The sequence below is a fragment of the Mixophyes fleayi genome, chromosome 4 (assembly GCF_038048845.1).
Source record: "Mixophyes fleayi isolate aMixFle1 chromosome 4, aMixFle1.hap1, whole genome shotgun sequence".
NCBI lineage: Eukaryota > Metazoa > Chordata > Amphibia > Anura > Limnodynastidae > Mixophyes > Mixophyes fleayi.
Genome location: NC_134405.1, coordinates 109568557 through 109592526, shown reverse-complemented (window position 1 = coordinate 109592526; position 23970 = coordinate 109568557). Strand labels below are relative to the sequence as shown.

The 23970-nt window shown below is 38.3% G+C and overlaps 1 protein-coding gene across 2 annotated transcripts in view; it reads right to left on the bottom strand.

The window, feature by feature from the left end:
• CYP19A1 (cytochrome P450 family 19 subfamily A member 1) overlaps positions 1 to 23970 on the bottom strand; it is a 62016-nt gene that overhangs the window by 26764 nt on the left and 11282 nt on the right. For both annotated transcript variants that reach the window (XM_075207990.1, XM_075207991.1), the window contains exons 3-4: positions 18738 to 18888; positions 10464 to 10618 (exon numbers count right to left, since the gene is read on the bottom strand). In XM_075207990.1, the coding sequence (XP_075064091.1) occupies positions 10464 to 10618; positions 18738 to 18888 (306 nt within the window). The remainder of the gene's footprint in view (positions 1 to 10463; positions 10619 to 18737; positions 18889 to 23970) is intronic.

Genomic DNA, 23970 nt, shown 5'->3' with positions numbered 1-23970 from the left:
GCTGACCAACTCTTGTGAGGCCCCGGCTGTCTCTCACCTGCCTCCCACTCCTGCTGGGTCTAAACCTTCTCCTCAACAAGTGTTGCAGGCTATTTTGCCTTCAGAGAAACATGTCATTGAACGCATTGGAAAAGTCCAAATGGACCTATCCTTAATCCGACAAGATCTCCTGAAAATTAGAGAACAAGTGGGTGAGGCTGAGCATCAGATTTCTACTTTGGAGGATGTTACGTGCCCTATGAAAAGTGAAATCTCCAGCCTTGCCTCTCAATTTAATGTTTATAAGCTTTCAAGCAAAAGTTTACTTATCTGGAAGACAGGTTTCGTAGGAATAATATATGCTGTGTTGCCCTCCCTGAGTGGACTGAGGGCTCCACTCTGGAAGCCTTCTGGACTGTTGGCTTACGGAGATGTTTGGGAGAGAGGTGTATACACAGCAATATGCGGTGGAAAGAGCTCATCATATGCCTGCACAGCCTCCACGACCTGGTGCACCCGCATATAATTTAATTGCAAAATTCCTGCACTACAAGGACAGGGATGCTATCTTATAATTGGCCAGACAACAGGGTCTGCTGAAATTTGAAAATCAGACTGTGGCTATCTTCCTGGACTTTGCCATAGATGTACAAAAAAAAGTTGAGCACAATTTGCTCAAGAAATGTTTGCGAGACCTTCAACTTCCATACTCCATGCCATTTCCATCCCATCTGACAGTGGTGGCAGAATTCAGAAGTCACTCCACAAATTTTCGTATACTGGCTGGACAGTGTTAGGAGCCGCTGCGGTCGCTTGCACGCCGCGACTCACTGCCTCTCCCCGGCGTCCCGGTCGTCTCCATGATGACTGGGACATCACTTCTGGGTTCTTGTCCCCGACCCTTGCCAGGGCAGCCGGGCACGTGCGCTGAAGACTGTTCAATCTGTGGGCTGATTAATGAACCCACCATTTAATTAACCAGCTCATGTGGATTGTTTCAGGGCAGAGCCCTGATAGGCTAGGTCCAGTATTTAAGGCAGGGAAGCCTTAGCCTCCCTGTTGGTTATAGCGTAGATTATCCTGTTGCTGACCTGCTTGTGTCCTGGTTCTGTTTGCCTTGTGGATTCTTTGTCCATTTGCCTTTGGACCTGTTGTTGTGACCCCTGCTTGTATCTTGGACTCTGCCTGTTGCCTGGGACCCTGACCTTTGGCGTGTTATCTGACCATTCTGCTTTGCTAGTTACTTCTGACCTTGGCTTACGTCTGACCATCCACTGCCATCTACTCAGTGCCGCTATGGTTCTGTATTACAAACTTACACTACGTCTGGAGTTAAGTCCTGGGGGCATTCGAGTACCGGTGAGCGTATAAAGCTCTATGGGAATGGAAGCTGCTAAAGGTGAAGACCTCTGCTAGTTCTGTAAGTTTGTGAACAGACCGTCAGCCTAACAGACAGCTGTCCCCTTGGGAGGGCTCAACCTGAACAATGATTCATCTTAACTGTGAACTGTGTAATGAGGGGAGTTTGTTACCTTCTACTGAGTAGCTGTACTGTATTGGGCTGAGATGGGGGCTGCATATGTCTATTTGTATTAGTGGAGCTGCGCTCACAGAAGTTTAAGAACCTCACTCTGCTTCTTAGCCCGTGGGTACTCTTAGTTGATATTTGTTCAATAACACACCTTCTACACTAGGGTACCTGTTTAATTCAGCCCGGAGTTTCCTTTTATGAGGAAAGACCAGTACTGTACAGTTTCAAAGTAGGGACTCTTTCATCTCCTCTTTTGTGGTTAACTTTCCCCTAGGGCTTACGTAGTGGGCTAGCTATTGCTAGTAGTTCCCACTGCTTTATCACTTCATTTAGGATCTCTTGGGGGTAGAGGTTCTCTTTGTTTACTTTGGGTAAGGGTTCCAGATATATTTATGTGTTTATGTGTGGGTATTTTTTTATACTGGCTGATCTTGGAAGGTTGTCAATTGCTGTGATGAGGTTTTGAGTTTTCAGCTATGTGTTTGTTTGCCATGCACTGGACCGGGTTCCTCAGGGGTGGGAGCATTTTGACAAAGAGATGGTATTGGTCTATATATGTTTTAAGGATTATGTTTGAAGGTGTGGCTATGAGTGGGAGGCTCTGTCTGCTCATGTGGAATGTAAGGCTTCTTAATGATAAGGTCAAGTGATTTGTGGTTCTGGCCCAGGTTAAAAAGTACATAGCATCCCCATTAAGGAAAGCTTACACTTTTTTATGCACCAGGTGCAGAATGACCCATATGGTCAGTTTGTGTTTCTTTGGGCTACGATTGGCACCACACACCTTATCCAGGCGGAGTAAGGCACTCTCCATTTTAGTAATCACCTCTAGAAGGCGTCTGCCTTTATAGCCCTGTGTCCTGATGCTCCGATGCTTTGTGTTGGGAACTTTAACAAGGTGATACATACCAGTTCCTCTTTCACCTGTTACATATCTCCTATTAGTTTTATTTTTGCATTTTATCACTGTATATTATGCCTGTTTTTACAATAGTCATTTCTTTTTTTTATATATTTGGCCTGAATCAGTCAAAAAAAAGAGTAAGCTTTCTCCTGAACAAAACCATGTTACAACGCAAGGGGTACAAATTAGTTTATTATTTTGCACATGAGGAAAATACTGGCTGTTTTTTCATGTGGGACACAAATACTTGAATGCTTTATTTTTGCACTGACATTTGAAGTTGATCTAGCACGTCCTACCCCAATTATAAATCTGCCCCCACAGTTTAAATTTACCTCCCCTTCCAATGCAACATGGTTTTGCCCAGGTGAAAAGTTACTACATTTTTTTGCTTTGTTTTCCTGAATCAGGCCCTGTCTGTTTTTTTATGTAGCACACAAATATTTGATAGCTTATTTGTACACAGAAATGTATAGTTGATCTAGGACATGTTCTACTCCAACTATAAATCTGCCATCACATTTTAAATTTACATCCCCCTCCAATGCAACATGGTTTTGCCAAGGTGCAAAGTTACTCATTTTGTTTGCTTTAATTTCCTTAATGACTCAGGCCCTTTATGTTTTAATTTTAGATTTTGTTTCTTTATATATTTACACATACTGGTAGAAACTGATTCATATGTTGATGGTGTTGTTTAATGTCTGTGCTTTTTGGTTTAATTTTGAAACTATATAATTTATGTAATTTTTTTTTTTTTCATTTTATTCCTCCACTGGTTGTGCCTGGAAATAAGCATTTAGCGTGCACCCTGTTTACAAAAGCAAATGAATAATCCAAATAAAAAGATCATCAGAATGTTTACAAAACCATGGAGTATTCTGAGGTTAAATGTGTTGATTTTGTGGGACACATAGTAATGGTCCCCATGGACAGCAGTAGGTCAGCCAATATAGCTAAGCTAGTTGTGGAGTTCGCCTTAAGCGATATCCTTTCTTATAGAACTTAATGAATGTGTTCATCAGTACTTGGTAGCGCTTTTGGTAGTGCAAATAGTTATAATTGCTGACTAGTATGCTAACTAGTCACTAACAGAGGTCAAAAGAGATCAGATAGGTCATACACAAATGGACAGTAGTTGTACATAATCGACGGGTGAAATATACAGGTAGCAAAGAATGTTGGTAAGTAATAAACTGAAATTCAGCTACAGTAATTTCATAGACAAATATTGGATTACTATTTCTGACCTTCACTTTGTTCCTGACCATTGTTCCTTGTTGCCTACTCTGACCTTAGTACCAATATCACCAGGTCCGGAAGCAAAACCCAAAACAAACAACTTAGTGATCCAGGGCCCAGACTTATATAAGTGCTGTCAGTTTAAGGCTCACTTGTGCATATAACTGCTAAGAAGAAGGAGCACCGGTAAGTATGTTACACCTGTCTTCTGCTGTGATTGTCAATGGTGATAGGACTGCAGGGATATGCGGTTGACAGCTAGACAATCATTTGTTCTACATTCAGAAAGTTGACAATTCAAATGTCGACAGTATTAATAGGTCTACAAATCAAGTGTCAACAGTATTACTAGGTCGGCTACTCGAATGTCGACAGTATTATTACGTTGACAAGTGAAATGTAGATAGTATTATGAGGTCAACAATTCCAATGTAGACAGTATTATTAGATCGACAATTCAAATGTAAACAGTATTATATGGTTGGGGATAGGGATAGAGTTAGGGATATTCTTGTCCACCTGATAAAACTGTCTACATTTGAATTGTCGATCTAATAATACTGTCAACCTTTAATTTGTCGACCGGGTAATACTGTCTACATTGGAATTGTCAACCTAATAATACTGTCTACAGTATTTTGTATGTTATATATTTTGCTTCCCTTAACTAGGATCAGTGCAATGTTTTACAATCAATATTCATTTTCTGCTTGTCTGTTATGTTCCCACTTTTGAAGTAGGTGGAGACAGAACAACAATATCAGATCATGGAAATGTTCACAGCACCACAATTTTTTTTTTGAGAGAGATCAGTGTGCTAATCCTGTAACAAGCAGGGATCTGTCCACTCATGTAATGATGTTAGTGAGGACAGGGTTGTATGTGACAGTTGCAGTGTCTTGATGTGGACAGGCAAACAGGATGCCAGGGACTGAAAGTTAAATAGTGCAGGGTAAAAGGTCCTCCAACAACGCAAAATAGCAATGTAAGATTCCTGTCAAACAGAGTAAGATTTTGACATGATTGCATGCATGGCATGAAATATGTGGTTTGAATCGAATTTTGATAACCATACTGTTGTTCCTTGGCACCTGGTGCATTGTGCTGCAAATCTGTTAAAACATTTATTTTAAAAAGAGCAATCACTGTATGCTGGTCATCAGGCAGTCATATGTAAATTTTCTTTAGTGTATTTACCTTTCCATGATTATGAATAACTTGGCTGAAAGTGCGACACAGGTTGCGGGCTTGTGTAGCTTCAAACCACAACAGCTCTGCTGATTGCATTAGTATTCCTCTTTCAACAGCAACTTCTGTAAATTCCCTTATTGTCCATAGCAATCTCAAGGAGAGTTTGACATATTTTGCAGAACATTTGAATGAGCTGGCCCAGATTTCTTACTTAAGATGTATTTTTGTGAAAATCCGAAAATGAGAATTACCTTGAAATTAATTATGAAACATATTGAAGGGGTGGATTTATCAAGTAAAACAAAGTTCCTGTGTTAATATTTACTAAAGCTTGAAAAGAAATTCACAGACAATGCACATTCTCAAGTAGATCATTAAAGATGAACTCTATACAAAATAATCACCTAGATGTTTTTCAGGATTTGTCCAAATCCAGAGTACTTTAATTGATTGATTTGTCCATGCCCTGCTGTAACATTACCAATAATATCGTTTTGATGTCTAATTTCTTTTTGAGCTTTTTTCAGCCAAAACAAGGGGCAGAATTTCTAAAGTGTACGTTCTTTGGTGGTTTTATGCCTGGTTTGTAAACTGTGAGATCTATTAAAGTCAAAACCTTGCTTCAAATTGCATGTTTTCAAAATGCCAGTTGTGACACATCAAAGGAATACAAATCGAACAATGCATGAAGCTGCAGTCTGCAAAACTGCACAAAAAAACACCAGAAAAAAAAGACACATTTTTTTAGACATGGTTCTGATAGGGGAGATAACTCAAACAGTATGGCCCTGCTAGAAATCAAATAATATTGCCCCCTTAAGAAAAGTATAAATGAATATTGTCCCCTTAATAAATATATAAATTATCTTTTTCTCCTTAATAAATAATTAGTTAGTAATTCAATGTTATCTCCTTTCTGTTCTGAAAAGCAAGATAGCTCAAGCAGAATGCCCAAATCAAAATCTTAAACCAAAAAGGTTAAATCAGGCGCTAACAATTACAATAAACTGACCTGGTAATTGGCTGCATCTGGATATAGGAAAGGTAGTACCCACAAACAATCCACACAAGAAACAAAAAAATACCAGTGCAAAACAAATACCATGGCGAAAAAATGTATAGATATAAAAGAATGTAGAAACCAATTGGTATATATAAAAAACAGTGTTATTTATTTGAGTAAGGTCATATGACCTTCAAACATATAAAACATGCATAAATGAATAGAATAAAATGCTTGCAACAACTTAATATTCCATTAGGGAGACATATTCCATGTATATAATATAGCAAAGTCTCACCCAATGTGATAGTGGAATATAAATTTCTGAACGGAGTACAATGACTAAACAAAGTGTCGAAGTCAGCAAATTGGATAAAGTCATTTCAATTAAAGTCTAGCAAACTTGGTTGTCTTTGTCTGAAAAGATGCGCACGGTACGCTACGGCGTACAAGGGCACGCTACGGCGTGAAAGGGCGTACGCATCCACTACACGTGGCAGCAACAGTAATTGGTCTTTTACCATACATTCGCACAAACACGCATACTTATAAAATAGTACACATTAATGGTAGTTGCAACACATAGTCAGTTATGTCGAAATATAGTAATATTTATATGTTATATCAGAGTTACATGCATATTTGTGAAATACACGGAACAGGTTGAAGGAATAACATCATGAGTGGTATCATAATGAACCTTGTTACATATCCTACTGTTTGGTTCACTCTGCGAGGGAATCGCAGAGTGCATACACAAGTTATGAATGATAGGGAATTATGAACTACTTAAGACTAAGGAATCTTGGCGGGAAGAGCAGAGCATACCCCCTGCAGAGATGACCCCCTCCTTTAGATTTCTTAGGATGAACCAGCCAATGATTGACAACCCCTTGGACATTCCTGAGACCTGGACCAATAGATGCAAGCTATACCATCTTCATTGTATTACTGTATTTGATTGTGTATATAAGCAGCAGCTTGTGATCCAGATTGCAGACATCTTGTCCCCAGACTTCAGGATTGAATGACTGCACTGGATCCAGAGCGCCTGCGATAAGTAACGGCTGTATTTACTATTACTTCACTTGAGCATATTCTTCTACTTATTGCGAATAAATCTTTGTGCTTTGGAAACACAAATCGAGGTTCGACAATCGTTATTGGTTAGCGACAATACGCACATAACAAAAGATAAAAGAAAATATATACAGTCAAGTCCATAAATATTGGGACATCGACACAATTCTCATATTTTGGGCTCTATACACCACCACAATGGATTTGAAATGAAACAAACAAGATGTGCTTTAACTGCAGACTTTCAGCTTTAATTTGAGGGAATTTACATCCAAATCAGGTGAACAGTGTAGGAATTACAACGGTTTCTATATGTGGCTCCCACTTTTTAAGCGACCAAAAGTAATGGAACAAACTAAACAATCCTACATCAAACTTTCACTTTTTAATGCTTTGTTGCAAATCCTTTGCATTCAATTACAGCCTGAAGTCTGGAAGGCAGAGACATCACCAGACTTTGGGTTTCATCCCTGGTGATGCTCTGCCAGGCCTCTACTGCAAATGTCTTCAGTTCCTGCTTATTCTTGGGGCATTTTCCCTTCAGTTTTGTCTTCATCAAATGAAATGCATGCTCAATCGGATTCAGGTCAGGTGATTGACTTGGCCATTGCATAACATTCCACTTGCTAGCCTTAAAAAACTCTTTGGTTGCTTTTGCAGTATGCTTCGGGTCATTGTCCATCTGCACTGTGAAGCACCGTCCAATGAGTTCTGAAGCATTTGACTGAATATGAGCAGATAATATTGCCCAGATTTCATCCTGCTGCTTTTGTCAGCAGTCACATCATCAATAAATACAAGGGAACCAGTTCCATTGACAGCCATACATGCCCACGCCATGACACTGCCACCACCATGCTTCACTGATGAGGTGGTATGTTTTGGATCATGAGCAGTTCCTTTCCTTCTCCATGCTCTTCTCTTCCCATCACTCTGGTACAAGTTGATCTTTGTCTCATCTGTCCAAAGGATGTTGTTCCAGAACTGTAATGGCTTTTTTAGATGTTGTTTGCCAAACTCTAATCGGGTCTTCCTGTTTTTGTGGCTCACAAATGGTTTACATCTTGTGGTGAACCCTCTGTATTCACTCTTGTGAAGTCTTCTCTTGATTGTTGACTTTGACACATATACACGTACCTCCTGGAGAGTGTTCTTGATTTGGCCAACTGTTGTAAAGGGGTTTTTCTTCACCAGGGAAAAAATTCTTCTGTCATCCACCACAGTTGTTTTCCGTGATCTTCCGGGTCTTTTGGTGTTGCTTAGCTCTCCGGTGCGTTTTTTCTTTTTAAGAATGTTCCAAACAGTTGATTTGGCCACACCTAATGTTTTTGTTATCTCTCTGATGAGTTTGTTTTGATTTTTCAGCCTAATGATGGCTTGCTTCACTGATAGTGACAGCTCTTTGGATCTCATATTGAGAGTCGACAGCAACAGATTCCAAATGCAAATGTCGCACCTAGAATCAACTCCAGACCTTTTACCTGCTTAATTGATGATGAAATAACGAGGTCATGGACACATTTTGAGTCGGATGTCCCATTACTTTTGGTCCCTTAAACAGTGTGAGGCACATATAGAATTCCTACACCGTTCACCTGATTTGGATGTAAATAACCTCAAATTAAAGCTGAAAGTCTGCAGTTAAAGCCCATCTTGTTAGTTTCATTTCAAATCCATTGTGGTGATGTATAGAGCCCACATCGCACGTGGTTTGACCTTACAGCCTACAAACTGCAGGATTGTATAATCCTGCAGTTTGAGTGCATACACGGTGCAGTATTGGAACGGCTCATTCCGTGGTTTATAGAGATCCTTAGTCCATTTTAAAAATCAAATCAAGCGATAAGCTGTTCTATGGAACGATAAAACATGATCGTTGGAGCGTACACACAAATGTGATATCGGACTTAACATTTGTTTATCGTGTCACTGGAACAATAATCGGATAAAAAACCTATAGTGTGTACCCAGCCTTAGTCTGAGCCTTGTCACTGTTGGCTAACAGGATAATAATAATACAATTATGTCTACATAAGCTAACTGTTTACCCGATACTCTGTAAACGCAGATAGGGTCGATTGATCGCCAGTGTTTCCATTATTTAATTGCACCAGTCCAACAATTGCACAGTGTGGTCTCACAACCACATTGCGGTAAAAATAAATTAACAGGATAAGAGAAAATTATTACATTTTATGCTAAAGAGAAAATTACTAACTTTTTTTCCCACAGGATTTATGAAAAAAGGCCTGTGAATGAATTAATTACTTCTATTCTATGTGGGTCAAATTTACATAACTCTTCATTGATAGCTCTCTATATGTTACAATCACATACTCCTTTCCAGGTATTGGCAAATAATCTCTTCAAATTAGCAACTATGTCTATGGGTCCCCTGTTCATGAAACTACCTACTGTGTCCTGGAGGAAGAGGACAGAGTTAGACATAGGTAGCGACTATGAAAATCTCCACATCTAGGTGTCTGTAAGTATGCAGCTACACCACCCCGAGACGGACAGGCACCCACCCTATCACATGGCATATCATGTTGATCAGAAACATCTAGGAAATATTTATTTACAATACTTATTACTCTTTCCATGAAAAACTAATTGCACTGATGATGATGATATTACCAACAAAATATTAACTAAGCTGTTGAAAATTCGGACAGCCGCAGCAGTGCTGGCTCTAGCCAGAAGGTGGCAGTGTAATACCCTTTCATATAACTCTTTTTTACTAGGCATTGTAATGTCTGGGCAATGTTATTTATAAAGTCCTCTATCAGTAATTTTATTCTACACCTATATTGTGTGATTTGAAAACTTTGCAAGGTCACTTACTAGCAAGCACACAAGTTGTTTCAACTGTAGTTTGTAATTTAAGCACAATATATTTCACCAAGATTGCAATCTTATTGGTTTATTTTGTATGAATCACCTGTTATTGTTATTAACTTTTATTTATATAGCATCAACATTTTACACAGCAGAGAATGTTTTTTAATCATTCACATCAGTCCCTGTCCCAGTGGAGGTTACAGTCTAGCACACACAAGAACATTAACCTACTAGTATATTTCTATTGTTGGAATAAACCAGAACACCTGGAGGAAACCAACACATCTGTTTTATTGTTCTACTAGTAAATGAAAAAAGGTGATTTCTTTATTGGCTGGTGACCTGCATTTTAGTAGACAATTGATTTGGGTGGGAAATAAGATCGTAATTGATTTTCTTTCCTACTGTCCTTAGCTACTTGAAAATTATTGCCTCCTATTATCATCATTGTAATGTTGTACTTAAAGACATTTCTAATATGTAATGTAATAAGCCAAAGCTTCCATTCTGTTACCTTACCTGATGTTGTTTCAGTATCACCTAGCTGGTATACCTGGAAACATGGGAGTGCAGACAACATGCATCACCTATTTCCCAAATAGTGAGAATCCCACACCCCATAGAAAGGAGGCTTCAGGGGAAAAAACTGGCCACAGAAAACAAACAGTACGTTATTATATAGAAATATTTACCTCTGTTGAAGAAAGGCCGTATTGTTTTCCATAGAGATGGATTGCTGTTAAATATGATCCCGTTTTCGTTCATGCCAATACACTGTAGTCCCAGTTTGCTGCCAAACCTTGACACATAATGAGTATGCTTCATCACGTGGCATGTTGCTGAAGATCTATGGGAAAAATGTAAATTTACATTTGCATTATATAGGTGCATCATTGGATGAAAAAAAAAATACTGCCATTTACAAGTGTATAGCATCTGACCATGTGACCCCCACCTATCTCCATTTTCTGTGATAGCAGCTATATTATTATATTGATTAAAAAAAATAGTCAAAAATAGCGATGCATTGTATATCAATAAAAACTAAAATCAGTATGAACACACATCTTATTCATATAGGTTGAACATGGTTACTTTGGAATTATATTGAGTTATATATTTATATATATATATGTCTATATATATATATATATGTACAGGGCCTGATTCATGAGGATCTTAACTTGAGAAACTTCTTATTTCAGTCTCCTGGACAAAACCATGTTACAATGCAAGGGGTGCAAATTAGTATTCTGTTTTGCACATAAGTTAAGTACTGACTGTTTTTTTATGTAGCACACAAATACTTGATAGCTTATTTGTACACTGACATTTAAAGTTGATATTTGTCCATAGATAGTCCATAGACAGAGAAGTTTAACATGTCCATATGTCCAATTGAGGCCTGTTACACTTACAAACCATCTAAACTTTCAAAAAAACTATTGAAACTCTGTCACTCAAACTCCAAAAAGCAATGCAATTAAGACGACTGAGGCACAAGCCTTATTGGATGTGTTCCTTGCGCAATACAGACATGATGTAGTCATCACATCCTGTGGTTAACTGTAGATTCAGCGTGATCATGGAGTGAGATTGCTGTCACTCACAACATGTGGAGCTGTCAATTCTAACCAAAGGATGCAATGGCATACCATGCCTGTATTGCACAATGAACACATACATTAAGGCAGAGGCCTTAAATGTCATAATTTCATTGATCCTGCATTTCACTGCCTGCCGCATCCCTCTAGTGCCTGGCACCGTTGTGACATTGATGCTGTCTGTGGAGAGGAGCCAAGAGGGTCCAGGATAGAAAGAAGAAAAAAGAAGCAAGAAGTAGAGATGCGGACAAGAAAAGTAAAGAAGAAAATGTGATTACATTAATACAGAGAAAATGGAGGCAGGGGGCCTGGAGAAAATTTTAGATGGTATGTAAGTGTAGCAAGCCTTAATAGGACATGTTAGACCATAAGGTGTTTTGTCTATGGAATTTCATAGCTTTTTGTAAAGTTAAAATATTTAAGTTATCAAATTCAGAAGCCTAGAATTTGATGGCAGATACCACTTAGCCCATCTAGCTTCCACTATGTATGTTAATCCATAACAACCAAGTATGTTTAAATGGTTCCATTATATTAAACCAATGGTTCCCAAACTTTTTCAATTTGCGGCACCCCTAAGAGTCTACATAATTTTTTCAAGGCACCCCTCCAAAATAATTGCCGAGCAGTCCCGTTTTTTAAGTGATTGAGTCAAAATAACGTAATAAGTATTTAAGTCAGGACAGAAATACTTAGTAAGTTGTTTGCAAGAATAATATACATAAATACAAGGTAAAATAATATTTTTATATACTTTTTTCAATTATATTTCTGTCAAAGAATAATTTACAGCTATTAAGAGAAATAAGATCAAACAAAATAAAACAACATGTACAAAAATCATCACACTGCCTGCCCCTCTTCCTCCACACACTATCTGCCCCTCTTCATTCTTTTGCCCCTCCATTGCTGTTTCCTTTCACCTTCCCCTCCATTTCTTTACTTACCATACTTTGCCTTCTTTCTTCTGTCTTCTCTTCTATCTTCTTACACATGCGGCGGCACCCGGGACCCAGCATCCTCCTCTCTCCTGCCGCTTCTCACTGAATATGTCAGGCGTGATGACATGACGCCCGACATTCGGTGAGGGAAGAGGATGCTGCGTCCCGGGCACCGCCAATCTGGTAAGTTGTCTTGTTTTTATTATCCCCTGGCCGCGGCACTCCTGTGACAGCGCTGCGGCACCCCTGGGAGCCGCGGCGCACACTTTGGGAACCGCTGTATTAAACTTTTCTGCCTCTGTTGGATGCTTATTCCTCCTATCCTCAGATTTTCTCTAAAGCTAGTACTTTCCATTTTAAGTTAATGTCTTTTTCTCACACATACCCCACTGCCCACCAGCTTCTTAATCGCATGCAAACCCCACCATCTTTTAACTCACATCCCGCTATGCTCACCAGGTTTTCACCCACGTCACTCAAACAGACCAGCTTTTCTCTCATGCCACACCATATGCACACAAGCCTTTCTCTCCTATCACACCATATGCACACAAGCCTTTCTCTCCTATCACACCATATGCACACAAGCCTTTCTCTCCTATCACACCATATGCACACAAGCCTTTCTCTCATATCACACCATATGCACACAAGCTTTTCTCCCACATGCCACCTCATATGTCCACCAGCTTTTCTCTCACATGCCACCCTAAATGCCTATCAAATTTTATGTCAGATGCCACCCCAAATACTCACCAGCCTTTTTTTTTTCACATGCAACAAATATGCCTACCAGTCTTCCTTCCAAATGATGCCCTATCTGCCCATTAGGTTTTCTCTCACATCACCCCTTGCAACAAACATATACCCACCAGCTTTTCTGTCACATGCAAGGGTTGACTCACGTTGAGTCACAAGTTTGACATTGAGAATCAACAGGGGGTGGCCATTTACATAGCGTGACCAGGTGACAGAGCCCGGTACTACTGGGGTAGATGGTGTTATTGCAGCTGAGAAATTACAGTGCAAAGGTTTCATGCAACTGGCATCAGCCAGTTTTATACACTAAGAAAACAAAAGGAAATAAACATCTTGCGGTTGGGCTCTAGCTAAACACTGGTCACTCTTGACTAACCAACTGAAACAAAACAAACAAGATCTTTCAGCACAGTGACTTACATGCAGATATCAGGCTTTCTTTTACAGACGACCTGATTCATTAAGGAAGGTTAAGCAAGAAATTGAATAAGTTTTCTTACTCAACTTTACTGGACAAAACCATTTTTGTTATGCAAGGGGTGAAAATTTGTTTATTTTTGTTTTTTGCACATAAGGAAAATACTTGTGTTTTTTCATGTAGCACACAAATACTTGATAGCTTATTTGTACACTGTCTACCCTCTATTCCACAATGGGACAGGTATGTTATGGGGCATACAAACATATATATATAGGCACGGCGCTAATATAACTAATACATACAATATCTTGTGTTTGTAATACTTGTGATTCTTAACATGCAACACCTCACGTCTCCCAGTGATAGTTCTCAAAATTTCTGAAATCCCCCATAAAGGGTGCACACTTACAATAATTATCTCAGATCACAAGCCTGTAGTATAAAACTCCTCCATCTTATTGCACTAGGTGGTCTCCCATCCAGAAAACAACACAGCCAAACTCTGTTTAGCTTCCAAGATTTAACAAGACTACGTCGTGGGACTCCTTATTGCATTTCAATGGTTAGCAAGTGTCCATATGTGAGAAAACAATAAGCACACATAGTGCATTCTTTTTTAACTAAAAAAAATTATAATTTATTTCCAGGTCCTACATCTCACAATAAAAACTGAGTATATATAAAAAAATGCACAGGTACAAAAATACATAAAGATTTCAGCGAAAAATATCAGCACATCACGTCCAAGTTGGACGCTTACCATAAGGCAGATGGTATACAGCGTGTAAACAATAAGTGAAAAGCTGTCTTTCTCCACTGACGCCCACCTCAAGGAAAGAGCTGTACCGGACTGAGTGTGTACCCCAACAGCCTGGGGCCAGGTTACCCTATTATCACCCTCTACACAGCTAACACAAGGAATCAACCCTCTGACCAACATTGCTGTGTGACTGATCACACAGCCCACTCAATACTTTTTACCTTTGCATTCTAGCTGGTCCAATGTGCAATATGATGTAGCACATGCCCTTGTGTTTCACACTCCCATTGTCCCTTAGATTGCAAGCTTGTGAGCAGGGCCCCCTTACCTCTCTGTCTGTATGTATTACCCAGTATTGTTATATTAATGCTTGCTCCCAATTGTAAAGCGCTACGGAATTTGCTGGCGCTATATAAATAAATGTTGGTGATGATGAAGCACTTTGTGCTAATTGTTTTCTCACATATACATCCATATGGACTCCTGCAAACCATTGAAGTGCAATAAGAAGGAGGAGTCCCACAATGTAGTCTTGTTAAATCTTGAAAGCTAAGCAAAGTTTGGCTGGGTTGTTTTCTGGATGGAAGACCACCTAGTGCAATAAGGAGGAGTTCCATACTACAGGCTTATGATCTGAGATCATTCTTGTAAGTGTGCACCCTTTAAGGGTGATTCGGGAAATTTTGAGAACTATCACAGAGAGACGTGAGGTGTTGCATGTTAAGAATCACGAGTATTATAAACACAAGTTGCATTTATAACAGTCTACACTATGATGTTTTCTCTGTGATTTTTTTCTCCCCCTCTATATATCAGCACGGGAATACATGAGAAATAAAGAATGACCCTCTGTCATCAACTATTATTTCTCTAGACTGACTAGTACTTATCACCACCAGTTTATGTCCATGTTTTGACTAGAGGATAGTCGTCGGTTATGGTTTGAAGCGATTAAAGAAACTTTATTTCAGTGAGATCTGATAGAGACTATGGGCTAGATTTACTAAGCTGCGGGTTTGAAAAAGTGGGGATGTTGCCTATAGCAACCAATCAGATTCTAGCTTTCATTTATTTAGTACCTTCTACAAAATGATAGCTAGAATCTGATTGGTTGCTATAGGCAACATCCCCACTTTTTCAAACCCGCAGTTTAGTAAATCTAGCCCTATATATACATCATTAGATATTCATGTAATATTGTATGTATTATTTATATTAGCACCTTGCCCACATATATGTTTGTTTGTAGCATTTCGATTTTAACTCATTGGTGGATCTGAGTTTTTATATAGGTGGCTGCTGTCATATTCTGTACATTTTGAGGTTTTGGGCTGGAGACACTTTTTTTACTTTCTTTGTATGTTATGGGACATGTTTTATAGCTACTAAAGCAGCTATAGCCCAATCCTGTAAGAAGCTACTACCTCTCCCCACTGACTAAGATTATTTCTAAAGTGAGTTATAGTTTTGAGATGAATACTTTAGGGGTGCCATATTCCACAGCGGCCGCCTCACCACTGGTGAAATGGCTTAGCTGGCATGTCTATACAACTGAGGGATAGGGCGCTCCTTCACAGGATTCCTCGCAGATTGCTATTGCTGACCCCTTGGGATTATAAGTGCTAGTTTGCTAGAGTGTTCTAATTTTATGCACACAAGTTTAGGAGTTTTGAAGTGTTGCTGTGCAACCGTTATTTTGTGAACCTGCCTCTGCATTTTTAGGCATGAGATTTCCCTTTTATGATCTGCTGCTATGTTCCTTCCAAACTATGTACCCTTTCTTCCCTCCCCCAATATAGCGTCTTTCCCTCTCCCCTTTTTTTCTGTACCCTTATTTGAAATTCTTGCAAAATTTAATAAAAACTTCAGTTAAAAAAAAATAATGCAAGACCCCCACCAACCCTAGGTTTAACCAGCCTCATGTTGAACACCTCTAGCTCAGTGGGTGTGGGGTAATAATAATAAAATGATAAAATACATTTTGTTCCTGGTGCACTATAGCTCCCAGCATGCCAAAACTGCAATTAAGTGTTTGGGCATGCTGGTGCTTGAAGCACTATGAGCACCAGCATACACATGGCTACTGGGCAATACATATATAACATGGGGATGTCCCACGGCTTGAGTTCAGGCCGTGGGAAATCCCCTTGTTATATATATGACGGAACCACCACGAACATCTCATTTGCAGCAGGGAGCTTTTAGGAGCTAGTTGTCATCTGCGTATGAGGGCTTTTATATTTTGCCAAGCCAAGGATCTCTGAATTTATTACATATGAAGAGGATGCCATTCTTATTTACATTTTGGTTTGGTGCACTAAAGGTCCCAGCAGGCCCTGGGTGCCAGGGCATGCTGGCACTTGAGGTTCTCTCTAGGGGTGTGGAAAGATCCCTAGTCCTATCAGCACAGGGCTGGATAAATCTAGGGGGGCCCGCATTTTTTTTATGGACCTGTTCTCCTTAGGAAAATCATCCCTGTGCTGATCATCTGGGGTTGGTATGACATTATGACAAGGGGTCTACAGGCTGTGGATTTTCCTGCTATAGTGCCACCAGCACAGTTTGGCAAAGCCTAGTGCTGGTATTTGTAAATTTGGGGGGACCCCATGCTTTTTGTCTACCTGATTGTGCAAGTGCCAGCCTTGGCTGGCAGCACTAGGGCTTATTATGATTTGTAGGGGGAAGCCACGCTTTTCTTTTTTTAAATTATTTTTTATTTAATGATCGGCCTTACGGAGCTGCCTAAATTAAGTGACCTCAGTGAGGTGACGGGAATGCCTCCTCCTGCCCCAAAACACTAACCCACCCCCCTGTGGCTGACAAATATGTCTCATACACTCCCTCTCAGTGAAGAAAATGTTTATGTGGAGTCATATTTGTACTCTCAAGTAAAGCCACTTTGAGTACACCTATCACACGCCTCTATTTGGCATTTGCAACATCATGAAATTCAATTTTTAAAATAGGTCATATTTTATTCAATTATAAAAAATACAAAACATTTCTCAAAAATGTCACCCCTCAAAGGGGTCCACTGTCACAAAACAATTGCCTAGTCTTAAAACGCCCTGTACACTGAGTTGTGCTTTGACTTTGCAAAATAGGAAGTGGAAAAAAGTCAAGACTTTCAAATTTAAATTGTTTCAAACTTGACAATTTTAATTCTTTTATTCTGAAATTTGGCATACAGCACCCAGAGTTGGTTCTCCATTTGCATGTCAAATTGCAGCTCAAAAGCTCCAATAGCTTTTAAGATGCAGCCCCTCAAACACTATGCCCCCGTCTCACAAAATTAACTTGATTAAAGTCAACATTCGCATACATGACTGTGCTCTTATACTATATATAACATTCATACAACATGCATATACTGTATTTAGATATTTTTAATAATCATGTCGTTCAGATGCAGTACCCTTTGTATGATGGCATGGCACAATACTTATAATTTATGCCAGGTATAAGGAGACCATGGGATTCCCTTCTTTTCATCTTCCTGTCTGCTTTTCTGAAATTCTTTCTGATCAGTTCAAAGGGAATTAGTTACCAGCTATTAAATAAAGAAATGTAAATATTCCACTAAAGATATTTCTGTATAGGAATGAATCAGATATTCCAGCATACAACACGTCACGCCTGGTCTGCAGTTCCAGTTATGTCACCGATTTATATTAATCTGCCTGATGAGGGAGCTGTTACCTTGCATCTTTGGGATTTCTGATATTTTTCAATCTTATATATGTATTGTTGATTCACTGTGTGGTTAAGATTTTATCAAAATCAAAGGTTGCAAAGTAACTTCTAATCTATTTGAACATAATGTATCCTGCTTACAGGATGCTTTGACAATATTAAAGGTGAAGAGTGTAAAGTTTTGGAAGGAAGAGTTATAATATAGATTGTACGCTTGCAAGCAGTGCCCCTCTTACCTCTATATCTGTGTGTATTACCCAGTATTGTTTTATTACTCTTTGTACCCAATTGTAAAGAGCTATGGAATTTACTGGCGCTATATAAATAAATGTTGATGATAATGATGAATATGTTTAACTCCCTGGACGAGTGGAACATTTGAAAACATTCCCATGAAATACTTTCACATGTATACATAGACTTATAGGCTAAAACATACAATAACATAGAACACAGGTCAATATATATAGTCACCACAAAGCACTGGAAAGTTTAACAACAGAGATTAAGAAAATTGTGGCAGAAATTTGTACAAATCGAGTTTTGCATTGGAACAGGCTAAAGTAAGGTGTTACGGCCATTTAACAAAGTTGGTCGAAGCTATATTGAATTTAAGTAGCAGACAGACAAATACCAATAAATGACCTGTACAATTTGGCCCACCTGATATGTGTGGGCAAATTTAACAAGGATCCAGACATTCAGCGACTGCCATAAATGACACATGCGTGTGTGGTGCATTAGTTGTTTCAATAATGCTTGTAATACTGTGGTAAATATGCATTTACCTGCTAATGATGAGTGTTTCCTCGCCGTTAATCCAGACTCTTACAAAGTCTCCATATATGCTATTGTAGTAATTTGATGCGCTTCCAATTCCCGTCCATAGAAATCTTCCATAGGATATGAGTGGACCAAGTCCCAGACAGTAAGAAGGACCTAAGATAGATAGATAGATAGATAGATAGGCTTTTAATTCTAGATTATGAATGTTTTAAAACATATTTTTAAAAGTAGAAAAAATACAAATAATATACATACTACAGAAAAGAGATAGCAATGAATACAAGTGGATAGGGATATCAGTAACACTCCTATCATCACGGATAGTCGTAGAAGTAAGCTGCAGCGCTCTCCATGTAGGAATCAGAATAAAATAGATAAACTACAAATAACTAGAGATGGGCGGGTCCGGTTCTCCGAGAACCGAACCCACCCGAACTTTGGGTATCCGAGTACCGAGCTGAGCAGCTCGGTACTCTCCCGCCCATTCCGAATCCAAATCGAGGCCGAACGTCATTGTGACGTCGTCGGATCTCGGGACTCGGTTCTCGCGATACTTCAACTTTATAAATACACGCCTCCACAGCAATCCATCGCCATTTGACAGAGGGAGAGAGCAGGGTGTAGTCATAGGCTAATTAGAGCAGGGACAGAGAATACCATATTGTTCTTGCAATTGCTCTAACCAAAATCGCTAGTGCAGAGAGGAGGATAGAGGTTTATTATTTTTTCTTCATATTTGGCACTCCCCAGCGCTTTTGGGGTGTCCCCCATAATTGTGCATTAATATTTCTGGCTGTCAAAAGTCATATCTGTCAGCAGTATCTACTAAATAATTTGTAGCACACCTCAGTGTTTTTGGGGTGTCCTCCCTAATTGTGCATTAATATTTCTGGCTGTCAAAAGTCATATCTGTCAGCAGTATCTACTCAATAATTTTTAGCACTCCTCAGTGTTTTTGGGGTGTCCTCCCTAATTGTGCATTAATATTTCTGGCTGTCAAAAGTCATATCTGTCAGCAGTATCTACTCAATAATTTTTAGCACTCCTCAGTGTTTTTGGGGTGTCCTCCCTAATTGTGCATTAATATTTCTGGCTGTCAAAAGTCATATCTGTCAGCAGTATCTACTCAATAATTTTTAGCACTCCTCAGTGTTTTTGGGGTGTCCTCCCTAATTGTGCATTAATATTTCTGGCTGTCAAAAGTCATATCTGTCAGCAGTATCTACTCAATAATTTTTAGCACTCCTCAGTGTTTTTGGGGTGTCCTCCCTAATTGTGCATTAATATTTCTGGCTGTCAAAAGTCATATCTGTCAGCAGTATCTACTCAATAATTTTTAGCACTCCTCAGTGTTTTTGGGGTGTCCTCCCTAATTGTGCATTAATATTTCTGGCTGTCAAAAGTCATAACTGTCAGCAGAATCTACTAAATAATTTTTAGCACTCCCCAGTGGTTTGCGCTCAGAATGGATTCAAAGCAGTCCACATATGATCTAAATGAGCAACCAGGTTCTGTCACCAGTCCTGATGTTAGTGTTCCCAGTACATCATCTGGCCAAGGCGATGTCAAACAACAGAGTGTTTTCAAATTAGTGCAAAAAACAAAAACCCCAAAAATTTTTACTGTATTGAAGCGAAAAAGAAGTGTAACTGAGCAAAAGTTAAGTGACGATAAAAAAAAAATTGCAAGCATGCCATTCCACACACGCAGTGGCAAAGAGAGAATGAGGCCTTCACCTTTGGCTATTAGTGGCAGATCCCAAAAAGTTACCCAGCCTACAATTGGTGCACAACTACTGTTACGCGTCAAAGCCGAGCTGCAAGATAACAGTGAGGCATTACAGGAGAATATTTGCTCTGATTCACAAATGACAACAATCCCTGTGGAGAGTCCATCCAACAGTGGGATGTCTAATCGTGAGCATTCTGCTGATGTGTGCCTTAATAGCCCGAGTGTAGCCGGTGATACCCAAATTGAGGATGCCACTTTGGAATTAGAAGAGGATGAGGGGGAGATTTGTGTAGGCGACGAGGGCGCTAATGATGATGTTGATGATTATGATGCAGACAGATACCAAATTGCCTTTCTCAATTTTTATTTATATTCTAGATTATATAACGGCTGAATAGTTTTCTATTTTACTCCTAGTGGAGAGAGGATCTGATGCAGACAGATACCAAACTGCCTTTGTCCATTTCAATTTATATTGTACAGTATATAACGGCTGAATTTATTAGTATTTTATACAAGTGGAGGGGGGCCTAGAGAGACAGAAACCAAACTGGCTTTCTCCATGTCAATTAATATTGTACAGTCTATAATGGCTGAATTTTTTAGTATTTTATACAAGTGGAGGGGGGCCTAGAGAGACAGAAACCAAACTGGCTTTCTCCATGTCAATTAATATTGTACAGTCTATAATGGCTGAATTTTTTGGTATTTTATACAAGTGGAGGGGGGCCTTGAGAGACAGAAACCAAACTGGCTTTTTCCATTTCTTTACATATTTAACTATAAGTGTAGGGTGTAATATACATTCAAAGACGATGGCTGCATTGCCAATATGCATAGATGGAGAGGAAGACAATCTGTTTTGTGTGTAGAATAGGCCTACCAACGAAGAATTAAACTGTTTTTTTGGATGATTTATTACCTCAACAATTAGATTACTTGTCTCTAAAACAGTTGGAGCACTAAATTGGGTTAATTTAGGCCCAAAAACATGGATTTTCCAAAAAAATAGCAAAACAAAACCAAACAAAACCAAAACCAAAACCAAAACACGCAATGGCAGTTTTGCAAAACCAAAACCAAAACCAAAACACGACGGTAATCCAGATCCAAAACCGAATCCAAAACCAAAACACGGGGGTCAGTGACCATCTCTACAAATAACACAGATTTATTAACAGCAATTAAAAAGATTCCAGCACCAGGGAGAAATAACTATAGAGAAGACATAAAAGGATATGTCTAAAATACCGGTTTTGTATTCAGAAAATACAGGAGAAAGTTTTAGCATGTTAATAAATGGTACATTTATAATATGACAGAAAATAGAAGGGAATGGCTGTTATTTCTCCAAAACAGGTTAAAATAAATCAGATAAGTATAGTAATGGAAAGCTATAGAAAATATAGCAATAGTGTGGTTTAAATCTGCTGTTGATGACAATATAAATAAGACTTAGTTAATGTGGCATATTAATATTATTTTTTAAAAAGCTATAAAATATAAATGACACTTATAACGATCTAAAAAACATAGTTATACAAAAATAAAAAATACAATATTAAAATGGGTAAACATGTAAAAACATACCATATACATTTGGGAACATAATTTATTCGTTACTCTCTTACAAATATTATGTTTTGCAACGTTGTAATATACTGTAGGTATTTTGTACTGTATACCTAATGAGTGGAAAATCAATTACCTATAATTATTGACCACCATGAACTGGATAACACACTAATAATTTTTTATTTTATTTATAGACACTATTATAGACAAATTTACTTTGCTGAAGATGTCCATTATTACGTGAATATCTGATTAATTTCATAATTTTTCTAGATAAATAACAATCTTTATTTTTGCCATTTGTCAAATTACAGGTTCAGCATTCATGGGCATATTTTTTTATTATTTGTTTTTTTTATTTATTTATTCATTCATTTATTTATTTATTTATCACTTGTGTTGCCAGTCATCTTCTTCTTAATTGTCAATAACAAGTCTTTGATATTTGTCAATAAGCCATTGATCTGTTTATTTCTGTTTCCTATGTTGAGTACCCTGTTGCTTACTTCTGTAAGTACAATTCTAGGTGAATTGAAAGATAAAATCTATTGTTGCAGTCACACATATTAATTTTTGTATATTTAAATAGCAAAACTGCATACTATTCTAAGAAAGTGTAATAACCACAAATCAACAGCGATGTCATTGAAAGACTATGTTAACAAACTATTTTTATAAATGTCGATATTTTGTCCTACGGGCATACATTTCAGTGGTCAAGAGACAACATGTACTTTCCAATAAACAAGTGTATAGATTACTAAGCCACAATGATAGCTGTAAGGTAAAGTTTTCAGCTGAACTGTCCTTTCATCAAATCCAAGTATTTGTAGGATAAACATCAAACCCACTGCAGAGTGCACTTGTGTGTTGCAGTGCTATTTTATAAATAAGTCACCATAAATAAGATATTACTGCTAACTTTATTTACCAATTTTTTTTAAAAATGTGTTTTTAACAATTCCATTATTGTAATCATTACTCATTCTCACCACAAATCTGCATGCGACACGTTCATAATTATCCCCATATGAAAAAATTATCAACGAAAAGAAGTCATAGCTTTCAAAGAAATGTGTTTTAATTGAAATGAAATATGTGCTATTGTTTGTATTGTCATCGGCTGTTCATCTAAACAACAAGTAAACAATCTTATAAAATGTTGGTTAGCATTTATAAAAACAAGTGAAGAGGTAAAGGGGGTGTTACCCATAGCAACTAATCAGATGTTTGATTTAATATGGTAAGCTTCACAAGACAAAAAACAGTTATAATAAAATCGGTTGCTATGGGCAACACCACCTTTCCTATTCACTGTTGGTAAGGAATATTGCTCAATAAATATAAGAGGCAATAAAAAGAGCATTTAAACAAAGACTACATTTTTCTAGTTACTTATATTAATATAAAAAAGTGTTTCTGCAGCTAACCCAAATACATCACTGTGAGAGGTTGATCAATATCCAATTTTGGTAACTGCAGCTCTATGACATATTTATTAGTTTTCCTACACTTTAATTTTTATCTACATAATGTTAATCGGGTTTTTAAACATTCTTAAAACAAGTCATACATGTACTATAATAATGTGGCAAAATTGTTTCTGATTGAAATTGATTGGAAGTGTGTGCACGGATATCTGTTTTGCCCCAAGCACCAATCATTGAAATCTCTCCAATTTAGTTTCCTGTATTTGTGACCAAACTGATCAGTAATTGTTTGCACAGTGCTTGTGCTAAGCAGCAAGATTGTCTCATATGAAGAGCAATCTGTGTGTTCGGGCAAACACTGATGAATCAGAGCGGTTAGCAAGTTTGTATGAGCAGATTACACTGCTGTGGCTCTTTGGGCTACACAGTGAGCAACTAGATGTGCAGAGCAGTTCCTCCTCCTTCCTGCACTGCTGTTTCAAATAATGACCTCAAAAAC